This window comes from Heloderma suspectum, chromosome 3 (genome assembly GCF_057233095.1).
Source record: "Heloderma suspectum isolate Gila_16-S chromosome 3, 16-S_ref, whole genome shotgun sequence".
Classification (NCBI taxonomy): domain Eukaryota; kingdom Metazoa; phylum Chordata; class Lepidosauria; order Squamata; family Helodermatidae; genus Heloderma; species Heloderma suspectum.
The window spans coordinates 173,974,360-173,986,518 of NC_139460.1; the positions used below are offsets into that span (position 1 = coordinate 173,974,360).

The 12,159-nt window shown below is 40.4% G+C and overlaps 1 protein-coding gene across 2 annotated transcripts in view; it reads left to right on the forward strand.

Annotated features, from left to right (window-relative positions):
* The window catches only part of DGKH (diacylglycerol kinase eta), a 164,836-nt gene that overhangs the window by 103,790 nt on the left and 48,887 nt on the right, over positions 1-12,159 (forward strand). For both annotated transcript variants that reach the window (XM_084844920.1, XM_084844921.1), the window contains exons 9-14: positions 562-664; positions 5,271-5,433; positions 7,839-7,947; positions 8,111-8,250; positions 8,504-8,591; positions 11,880-11,965. In XM_084844920.1, coding sequence (XP_084701046.1) covers positions 562-664; positions 5,271-5,433; positions 7,839-7,947; positions 8,111-8,250; positions 8,504-8,591; positions 11,880-11,965 — 689 coding nt within the window. The remainder of the gene's footprint in view (positions 1-561; positions 665-5,270; positions 5,434-7,838; positions 7,948-8,110; positions 8,251-8,503; positions 8,592-11,879; positions 11,966-12,159) is intronic.

Consider the following 12,159-nt stretch of genomic DNA (forward strand, 5'->3'; position numbering starts at 1 on the left):
AGCTCTCATCATACAACTTCCCCTGACAAGGTATTTCTTTCCTTTTGTGTGTGTGTGGGAAGTGCTCACTCTGCCCCTCAGAGCATAAACAGGTAGTCAACACTCACCTCTAAATAGTTCCTCTAAAATAACATTTTATAGCCCTAGAATTAGAGCTATAAAATGTTCCCTGAGAATCCTCTGTGCAGGCACAGAACCCATATGTGAAGCTGCACAGATCACTCAAATAACAGTATTGACCAGTAAGCAGCCTGTTACGTATGTGTGTTTTGGCAGTACTAGGCACGCAGCAAAGCCAGGTAATTTATCAAGCTCAGAGTGGGCTGCCGTATATGGCTCATAAGTTGCTTTCAGCTTGATGCATCAGAAATTGTGCAGGCCTTTTGTAACTTCATCACTTAGGGCTAGTACAATTTTAGCCTTCTACATTTCCTTGAAAAGTATTATATAACCATACTTATTATATACCAATACTCATGTGTGTGTTTTGCCGTAAAATTATTGCATACTGGAAAAAATTGTAACTAGTCCATGGCTCATCCATTGTTAAATTGTTTCCAGGTGCACACTGCTTGCAGAGATTTGTATCCTCGTAAGTGTCCCCTTGGCCAATGTAAAGTATCCATTATTCCACCCACAGCACTGAACAGCATAGACTCTGATGGTATGTAGTACCTTTGACATCTATTTCTTTGTGATATGAGACTGTAGTTTGCTAAGCAAGGCAGAAAGGAAATAGGATTAGGTGCAAGGGCGTTGAGTTGCAGTGTTCCACAAAGGCTATTGTAACGTGGTCATGCAGTGTTACAACCTACAACGAAGCCATTCTTTTTTGCGTTGTACTGATGCAACTGTGCAGTGCAAGGCCTTGCACAAGTCAGATAGGCCAAAGAGGGGATATAATGGAAGTAGGGTAGAGGGTGATGGTGGTGATTACTATGAATATCAACAAGACCAGGGGCCCTTCTCCTTGTGTCAATGCAGTCACAGAAGATGTTTATTAGGAACATAGGAAGCTGCCTTATACTGAATCAGAACATTGGTCCACCTAGCTAAGCACTGTTGTCACTGACTGGCAGCAGCTCTCCAGGGTTTTGGGCTGGGTTCTTACCTAGCCCTTTCTGGAGATCCTGGGGATTTCATTTCACTTATTATATTCCTATATCACTCCATAGCCAAACCTCTCTGGGCGGTTCACAAAAATTGAAAATACATTATACAAAGTACAAAAAGATTTACATAAAAACAAATAAACAGATAGCGCACACACACACACAGACAGCATAAACGGTCAGGCAAAGACAATCCAGGATCTGATTAGAAACTCATTATATGCTGCCAAATGCCTGAGAGAAGAGGGCAGTTTTAACCTGGTGCTGAAGAGATAATAATGTTGGCACCAGGCGGGCCTCTTCAGGGAGATCATTTCATAATGGGAGGGGCACCACTGAGAAGGCCCTCTCCCTTGTTACCACCTTCCGAGCCTCCCTTTGTGGAGGCACCTGGAGGAGGGCCTTGGATGCTGAACGTGGTGTATGGGTCGGATTGAACCCGGGACCTTCTGCAAGCTCTGCCACTTAGTTCTACCACTGAGATATGGTCCTTCCCTTGATATGGGTGATTCTAGGTGTTGAGGTTTTGTCGACATGGCCTGCATGAGCAGACATGCATATGGCAATGCTGGACTACACAGTCATCATTGAATGCAGTGATAAAACTGGGTACTATCCCAGACCCATTTCCACTGATACTCTCTTGTCCATGGAGGGAAGGGACAGCAGGTTGGATTCAACAATCTGACGAGTGGAGTTCCGCTCACAGAAAGGGCGCTCTTGGCTCCCACAAACAGAAGCATGCAGGTGATTTTTGCTGACTCCCCTGGCACCTCTTCTGAAAATCTGCTGTGGATGTTTGGAGGACCCTCTGGAATACCTTAGAAGTTTAGCGGGGTGGCAGGGCAAAGGGAGAATCCAACGTGATGAGTGGAATGACACCAAACAAAGGGCCCGTGCAGTGAATACCAGACCATCAAAGACAGGAACGTACAAGCTAGGAATAGGATCTGACCATCTTCCTCATGTCCAAATGCTCGTGCAATCACAGATACTTGCATGCACCCAGAGTATAAGTATTTGGTACCTCCCTTGCATTCTCACGAAATAATGTTCAGGCTTGTGGCAATCTCATCTCCTTTCAGAAAAGAGATTATTTGGAAGCAGCCAGTGCGCTGTGCTAGACAGGACACAGAGAGGTATAACTTGGACAGACAGAAACATGACAGGTATAACTTGGACAGACAGAAACATTAGAGAGAAAAAGGCAACGGCTTTACCAGTTGTTGTAAAGAAGGGTTGGCACAGCATTAACTGGAAACAGAAGCTGACTAAAAAGTGTTGAGGAAGGTCTGTGCTGAAGAAAGGGTTTGAAAGGGAATGGAAATAGGCACTGGCAAGACGGAATGGAAAGGCTGCCCTGATCATGGGGAGTGGCATGGCAGAAGACAGATGGAACAGAAATTATAGAGAATGGGAAAAGGAGACACAAGGAAGGGGAAAATATAAGGAAGGGGAAAATGAGGGTGAATGTGTCTAATCTGAACTGATAAGAGAGGAGGGATTTTAGCTACTCAGACTGGCACGCAGAAAGTACAGTGATACGGTTATATCAGTTTTGCCGCTTGGAGTGCTTCCAGTCCAAGCTCTTTTTCAGACTGAGGCTTCAAAATGATTTTGCAATGGCATGGTGAAAGCAAGTTGGCATTTTATTTATTTGTTTGTTTGTTAGGATGACTTCCGTTCCATCCTTCTGTTTCAGTCACAATGCTCAGGGTTGCTTACAAAAAATAGCATTTAATTAACATCACAGCATGATGCCTGTGGTGCAGCGAGAAGGCCAGACCTGTGCCCAACACAATCCTTCTCCAGGTTGTACAGCAGCCATTTGTAGTGAATTGGATCAGTATAGGATGTTGCATGAAACACCATAACTCTCTCTGAGTGAGGAATTTCCCAGTTTGTAATTCAACAAAAAGGCAGCAATGGGAGATTCCACCTATGCAGATGGAGCCTTGCATGGATGTCATAATGGTTTGTAGAGAATTATAAACTTTCACATTTCTATGTATATTAGTGTGCTATAGAAATATTTATTGACACTGATAATTAGACCTCCAGAGCCAATGTACTTTTATTTAGGTGGACTTCTAATCTGAGGAAAACTGGCAAACCTTCATAGGTTCAAAGAAGGATATTAATTTTAAATATTGGTACCTCCTGGTCACTAAAATCACTTTTTTGGTGATTCCCCCTGCAACCCTCTGTGCCTCCCCAAAATCTGTTCCGGAGTGTTGGAGAACCCTCCAGAATGGAGTGGGAGGTGGCACAGGAAGTTGCCTAGGGAAAGAGGGGGGAGGTATTGGTGAAAATTCACCTCCTCTCCTGTTTCTGTGGGAGCCTCTACTGGATTGTCAGCCCTTTGGCACATGGAAGGGACCACTCTGGATCTAAGCCATTATTTCTTAAGCACTAACAAACACTACACTGTCAATGAAACAAAGGCAACACAATCCCATCCACAGACTAAGATGTTAAGTGCTTGAGGTTTGAAGATTTAGTTATTAGACTGAACTTGCAGAATTAGAAGGTGGTTCTGAGTTGAGTATGCCTTTGTGTAGGACTGAAAGTGGCTGCTTGTTATAGGATACATCACAAAGATATGCATCATTCAATAAGTTCTAAGTGTTTAATTATGCAGGTGCTTCCACCAGATGTTCACTTGCTGTATGTAATTATAATTTTGACATCTTTGGCGAAAATAGCAGTAGTACCATTGTTATTTTGTGAGAAAATAACTCTGGTTGTTAGCGTTGTCAGCCTACTGGCATATTTTAGAATATGCATAAATATCAAGTAGAATTATATCCAATTTCTTACTCTCTTAATGTCATGATTTAAATAAATGTAATAGCATGTATGTGTGTTTGGGATTTCATAGAATCTTTATACGCTTGGATTTATTTTTGCTTTCTTTAAATGGATTTTGAGATTCAATCATTATATGGACAGCTGAGCATTTAGTGGGACGGGAATGTGATTTTCATGGCAATACTGTCCATTTAGAATTACTTATTTTAAGAGCTATTTCCTAAAGTTGCTGGAGCTATGGAGAGATTCATATTGTATTTGGAAGCTTAAATAAAGGTTAGCAATGGATGTTTTTTCATTCCCATGGTTGCTATTTCGTGCCACAGATAACTAGCTGGCTGGGCTGGACATTTAGTGGGGCGCATTGGCAGAGACTCATTTCCCTGTTTAGTGGATGCCAGAGGTTGGCAAGGCCATATATAGAAGAGGATGGGGCCTTATCATTTTTCAACCACAAGGACCTCTGCTGGCAGAACCTACACTCAGGAGGTTTCCTCACATGATTATAAAGTTCCAGTCTCCAGAAATGCAAATACAAGCAATATACTATGTTGAAATTATTATTATTATTATTAGGAATTTCTTAGTCTCCCTTGTCATAAAAAAGACCCAAGGCAGAATTGTTTAATAAACAATTATTTTAAAAAATCTAAAATAGATAATAATAATTTCCATTAAAATACCAACATAATAAAACAACAAAACAATAAATAGAATAAAACAAGTAAAATATTAGTACGTACCATATCCCAAACAACTGATGCATAAAAAGCCCATCAGATGTCATGACCTGGTGCTGAAAAGATGACAATGTTGGTGCCAGATGGGCCTCGCTGGGGAGAACGTTCCATAGTCAGGCAACCACCAGTGAAAAATATCCCTCCTACTTAAGGATGGTTTTGTTGTTGTTGTGGAACAACTTCAACAAAAGAAGTCCAAAGCTCTTTAAAGTAAACCTTTAAGCTATTCTGTGCAAACAGATGACAAGAGATAGCAGAGCTAGGATGGAACAGAAGGATGACTCCTCTGATGCTCTGATGATTTGTTAGCTTTGGCTGGCTCAGGTGTCACTCACTGCTAGCTCATGTGAGAACTAGAGGATGAATACCAGGATACTTACCTAAATAGTCTAAAAAACAAATCCCAACTCCCCATGTTGCCTTTAACTGGGATGGGTACAACTGGACCTCTTCAAAGTCTAGGTTAAGTGTGAATTGGCTTTTTAGATTGAGTATTTATTGTTTTCTTTGTCAAGTAAAGCAGCTAGTGAAGATATCTTGCTGGAAGATGAGAGGAACTTGGCCCTTAGCCTTGCATATGTCATTTTGTTCTTTATCTTATTTACAGGTTTCTGGAAAGCAACGTGCCCACCAACTTGTGCCAGTCCTCTCTTGGTTTTTGTTAATTCGAAGAGTGGAGACAATCAGGGAGTAAAATTTCTCCGCCGATTCAAGCAGTCACTAAATCCAGCTCAAGTGTTCGATTTAATGAATGGAGGGCCTCATTTAGGGTAATGGGTTTTGCTTTCTATCTGGTATTATTTTTTAAATGAATCAAAAGGGGTTGTTATACATTTAAATCATACTTCATTCCACTGGTGTTCATTTACCAGATTGTTGATGCATTAGTGGCTATTTTAGAGTTGTGGGTTATAGGTGCTGGAACATTGCTGAGCATTTAGTATAATTTTTTTCCCCCAACAAACCTGTCTGATGCACAAGCAAGTTACAAGATATTGGGAGATTGATCTTTTGAGAGGGCAATCCTATGCCCCCTAGACAGCGTCTGGGACAAATAGGATTCTGTGGTTTCCTCGATATGAGGTCGGAGACAGGTTTCCAACCTCATAGCCAGGAAACTGTGCTCCTGGCCCCTTCTGCCTTGTAGCTGGCGTGAAGAGAACCCTGCCGGCTACCTCTCTGCACTTGGTAAAACGAGCACGGAGATGGGGGGAAAGGGGGTATTCCTAGGGGTGGAGAGGGGAGGAGACCAGGGTGTCTAGCTTATACCTTTTCTTATCACTGCTCCAGCCTCCTTCTGTCCCCCTTCCCAAATCTCCACTAGATGAGTGAAATCACCCACAGCACAGGAGGCATGAGGCACCTCCCACTGCATAGGATATTCATAACCCCCCAGGTTCGGGAGCTCACAAGTACCCAGGGCACAACCCATAGGACTGTGCCCTAGATTTATTTTCTGTTATATTCTTTAGACAGTAGCTTTATCTTTTCTGCGTGTTAATATCCGCACAGGCTGTTTCTTCCTGTTGGAGACTTGGCCTGTGAAGGATTTAAATTTACAGGTGGTGTGGTTAGGGTATTTTTACCCCTTTATATTTGTATTTATTAGGGTGGCTGAGGGCACTCCACACACTGCATTTTTAGGTGTACACCTAAGAAGCATTGGGATGCGGTGACAGGCTGCTGTTCCCTGTTGAGTATACAGTATCTGGAAAACCTGGCACTGTCTCGTGTAATATATGAAATTACCCTTAGAGATCTGCCTGGGATATTTGTATGGATACTTGGGAGTTATTAACTGTGGCAATCCTTCTTGGAATTGGACCTTTAGCATGTTGCATTATGCTGCTCTGTAATGATAATTTTCATCCTTGCCTTCTAGTGCATTCTTGAACTATTATTTGTTTATCTAAGCAGAATAGCTTTTTTATCCTTCGTAATGTGTAGGTATTATGACTTTTGTAGAGCAGAGGTAGCAAAAGTGGTATCCTGTGGGCTGGATCTTGCCTAATGGCCCTGCCAAATTTTAATCAAGTTGTGGTGAAAGAAAGAAAGAAAGAAAGAAAGAAAGAAAGAAAGAAAGGAAGGAAGGAAGGAAGGAAGGAAGGAAGGAAGATCAGTTTTGCTTGTAAGGAAAAGAAGCTGAGAGGCTCTGTGCATATTTCACATCAATTTTATTGTATTTGTTTAATCTCATGTGCATACTGGAACTGCACATTATTTCCTCAGCCTTTCCCCCTCTCACTGATGACCTTATACTATCCAAACATATAAGCTCCATACCTGTGAAATTTGTGCTGCTCAGGGAATGCCAGCTTTGTTATAGAGCGTAGTCATCCTTGAAGGGGACAGGTTGTTCTGACCTCTGGACCACCATGAAGAGAATAGCGATCCCCAAGAATACAGACGTTGACCAAATTGCTAGTTAAACAATAGCTCAATAGCTATTTAAACATTTTTCAGAAATCTTGTATTGCTCCCACTCTTCATTAAGATGATATTTTCTGGAAAATAACCCTTATTAGCAAATCTGTTTTATCCTTTTAATGGGGATGGATGTTCATATTATTTCCATTTCCTCTTGTTTCTCCCTGATGGATCTGTTTCCAGATACTTTGCTTATATTTCTCTTTCGAACTGGATCTCGTTTTGTTCTCATTGTGATCTGGTTGCTTTTCCTTCCACCATGGAAGGAAAGTACTAGATCTTTAGTAACATATCAGGCCCTGGAGAACAGATGAACAGCAGTGAAAATGAGGTACTGAACATCTGGCAAGTATAAAGAAAAATCTACTGTTCCCCTGCTTGCAACCATGATCTTGTACAGAGATGGTCTCTGATTTCTTCACTTTAGGATGGGTTGCCCTGAACTACAGGAGGAATTGTAATTTGATGTGTTTGGCTTCAGTGCAAACTTTACCTTGGTTGTAAAGATGCGATCACCATATTTTGTTGGTATTGCAGATCAAAAGGTATTGCGATGGATCTGTCCTTTAACAATGTATCAAATATGAGGACTTTGTGTGTCATTCTGAAGCAATGAAAAAAACATGCCACTTCCCAGAAAATGCTACAATAACTTGTTTTCAACTTTTACACAGGTGACACTGTCATTTATGTTGTTCATATTGTACCAACCTGTGGATTTGAATACAGAACATGCATTCTCTTTCAGTTTACGCTTATTTCAGAAGTTTGACAATTTCCGAATCCTAGTGTGTGGAGGTGATGGAAGCGTTGGCTGGGTGCTGTCTGAAATTGATAAGCTCAACTTACACAAACAGGTAGGTACTGGTTTCTTCTTACTGAGAAGAGAAAGCACAGTAAGTGAGATTGTTTTTTAAGAAACCTGAAAATGAAACAAAAGCAAACAATTCTTCTGTGGTTACAATCAAATATTGCTTCAGAATTCTACTTTAAACAGAATAACTTCTTATTTCATTTTAGTGTCAGTTGGGGGTGTTACCACTTGGTACAGGAAATGACCTTGCCCGTGTCCTTGGCTGGGGAGGGTCATGTGATGATGACACACAGCTTCCTCAGATTTTGGAAAAGTTAGAACGGGCTAGCACTAAAATGTTAGACAGGTAAGTAAGTTCTCCCCATCCCTGACCAAAATCTGTTTATTTCACAAAAGTTGAATTATCTTTAGATGACTGACATTTCTTGTAATTTTGTTGCTATTGAAACACAAAAAAATATGTATTTATGTATTTATTACATTTCAATACTGCCCAATAGCTGAAGTTCTCTGGGCAGTTCACAAAAAATGATTAATCTTACTGTATTAATTTGTTCCTTTGCAAGTTTGGTCATTTAGATGCATGTAACTTCTTTCAGGTGGAGCATAATGTCATATGAATTGAGATTACCATCAAAGCAATCTATTCTTTCTGTTACCCCAGAAGAAGAGTCTGAGGAGTGTCAGGTGATTGTTGATTTTTAGATGTAATTACAGTGCATAACTCTGGAAAAATTACATAGTATTAACAGCACGATCTTATATGTGTCTACTGTGAAATACATCCCATTGAGTTCAATGGACTTACTCCCAAGTAAGTGTGTATAAGATTGCAGCCTAAGAGTGGCATGAGAAACTAGGGTGGGAAGTATCTCAGCTGAACTGTGAGATCAAGGTCATGTTATACTATGTTGGCTTAACTGAAGTGTCTAGTTTCAACTTATATGCCAATATAATTTTGTTTAAAAATGCACTGATGGTGTAATACAAATAGTCATTACTAGCAACTATTGATAGATTTTTCTTATCACCAGTTTGGGGATTCACATTTATTAATTACATTTTTATCCTATGCTTTGTTCAGGGAACTCAGGGGACTGTGTATAGTCTCCAGCCCTCCACCATTTTGTCCTCACAATAACCCTGTGTGGTAGGTTAGGCTGAGAGATGCGGAATGGGTGCACATCAATTAGAAACAAGTTTTCCACAATCCTACCTAGTCCAAGACTCTATCCACTACACCACGCTGGCTTTACATTTGTTATAAAAAGTAAGATTACTTATTTGAGGATTCTTTAGAAGAAGACTACACATGAGAGCTCAAGTCCCATGTGGAGTTTACAAAGGGTAGGAAAGACATCCTGGGATAGGTAGCCATGCCAGGGGAAAGTACAAGGGAGTACAAGTTGGGCTCCAGACGTTATTGCAGCAATCTATCAGTCTGGAACTGTCCGAGGTCCTGCATGTTTCGTTCTCTATGTGAGATAAGCAAATTAATTCTATTATATATCAGTGTGGACTGAGGTGATGTGGTAGACATTGCTTACGTGGCTGTTCAAAGGGCTTTGGACAAAGAAATCAGAGTTGATTTTCTGACTCCAGAACAAACATAGGAGTCATGGGATAAGAGGAGAGGTCCTCTTATGGACCAGTGATTGATTAAAGAACAGAAAGCTGGAAGTAATAATAAATGGGCAGGTCTTATAGTGGAGGGATATAAGCAGTACCCTCTCCAAGGATCAGTACTGCGACCAGTATTTTTTAACTTGTTCATAAATGATCTGGAGCTAAGGGATGACACCAAATTATTTAAGATGGTTAAAACAAAGAGGGATTATGAAGACCTTCAAAGGGGTTTCTTCAAATTAGGTGAATGGGCATTAAAATGGCAAATGCAGTTCAATGTAAGCATGTGTAAAATGATGCACATAGGAGTATTAAGTCCTAACTGGTGGAGTCCGTGCTGGCAGAGACTCACCAGGAAAGGCAACTTGGGGGTGTGGTGGGCAGTTCGATGAAAATGTCAACCTAGCAGCTGCTGTGAAAAAGATACATTCCATGTTGGGGATTATTAGGAAAGGAATCAAAAGTAGAACTACCAATAGCATAATGCCTTTATATAGATGCAACTACACTTGGAGTACTGGGCACAGTCCCGGTCACAACCTAGGGTTCAACCCTAGTGGGCTGCCACCTACTAGACAGAAGTCTTGGAATGCTGACAGAGGCTTCTGAGTATCTTATCCCCTGCCATACTGTTGCTGGCAGGGTGGGAGGAGTGATGCAGGCAATGTTCACGTCTCCATCCTCCTGTTTTTACATTTTCCCTCTACACTGGGCCTCTAAACCCATCTAGAGTAGTCACACAGGCAGGGGTGGGACCAGGGCTGGAGAGGCCATAAGGTTTTGCGTATCCTGGCCTCTCCTTTTCCCTGCCCTCTACACCCACTGGAATACCCCCTTTTTTACCTCTTCAGCTATTTCTTAGGTGATCCGCTAAGAGTGGTTGTGAATACATTCAGTTTTGGCACTTGAGTATTGTGATCCTTTGCCAGACAGGTAGGGTACACACAGGTATATATCCCTGTTTTCCCTCTGAAATAAATGTGAGCAGTGAAGGGAAAGTGAGAATTTATACAGGTGTGTGCTCTTCATATCTGATACAGTGGGCAGGCATTTTGGCTGTGAGCAGTTAGATGAAGGAAGGACATAGAAGACATGAATGGGCTTGCAACATCTTTTGCAAAACGTAGTGAGAAGAAGAATGACGAATTCGACTGAATCAGACTTCTGAGCTGAAGATGACTGCAGGGGCAATCCTCAGTGGCTTAGTAGTTTCAGTTTTTTGAGACATTCTGTAAGATTTTGCTTTTAATATTAATTTTTTAAAAATCACATTTCTACATATATGCAGGTATTGCTGTATATTAAAGGGCATATATCAATATTACTGCAAGTTTTATCTTTTATTTATGCAAATGAGTTTCATCTATATATCTGTTATCTTGTACTATCTATCATACTATGTAATCAAAACGGAATGAATACTGTATTGATAGAGCACTATTAAAGCAGTAAGTGCTAATGCCTCAAAACCGATTAATTAGTTTTCCCCAGTGTGATAACAAATGGCCCTAATAAATGCTGTGCTAACCCTGGGGTTGTTTTCTTGGATAGCTGCTGTCCCATGCAACACAGCAAGCCAGTTCTGAATCTTGGGAGATGGTGGTCCTGCTATTATTTATTATTTTTGATTTGCAAATAGAAAATCATACATTTTCTAGAATAAAATAGAAACTATTTTCTGTTTGTTTATAGCATTTTATGCTGCTTTTTTGTCACATGCTCAAACAATAACAAAATAAATAAAACAACATAATAAGAACTTAACAGCCTAACAAAGCAACTAAAAAACTTAAATCAGCCAATGAGAGAAACAGTATTTGTAGGAAGAAATATCAGAAGCCCAACAAAATGGAAGGTTTCACAGCCTCTTCAAAATGAGAGCAGGGAAGAACAATTCCTCCATTCCATAGGAATGTTGTTCCACAGCACTGGGGCCAGAACTGTAAAGATCCAGCTACTAGGAGGAGGTGCATGGATAAACACATAAAAATAGTAACTGAAACAGAGCCTGATTTGATGAACATAGGTATGGGGTGTTGACTTTTTTTTAAGTAAGAATTCTGTTGTGTGCAAGCAAATCCTTGAGCACACTTAGAGCTGCTCGCTTTATTGTGGCTATTGTATTTTTAATATAGAAGTATCATAATATTCCCTGGTTTTATTTTCTTTGTTATGCTTAGATTTGGAGCATTCTTAAATTAAGAATGCAGTTAAAGCACATGTATCTGTCATTACCATGTAATAACTTCGGGTATGGGAAATGACCCTGTGCATATGTGAGCTTAGTTTGTTTTTTTTACTTAAACATAATCGAAGGAAGAATATGAATAATTTTTGCTTTGTTTTCAGATGTCTACGTATGAGGATTCAGTTGCTGCTCATTTGGCAAAGATCCTTGATTCTGATCAGCACTCTGTTGTCATATCATCTGCCAAGTAAGTTGAATAATCTGTAATTCCCAATGTAGCGCACAGAAATGTATGCGTAGCATCTTCTGTAGAATACACGCAAGCATGAAAATTTTACTTCTAAATTCAGATTCTGACACAGCTAATTCAAATATTTCATACAAGGGATTGGAGATGTTAGAATCACTTGTATTTCTAGACTACTGCTTTTAATAAATTCA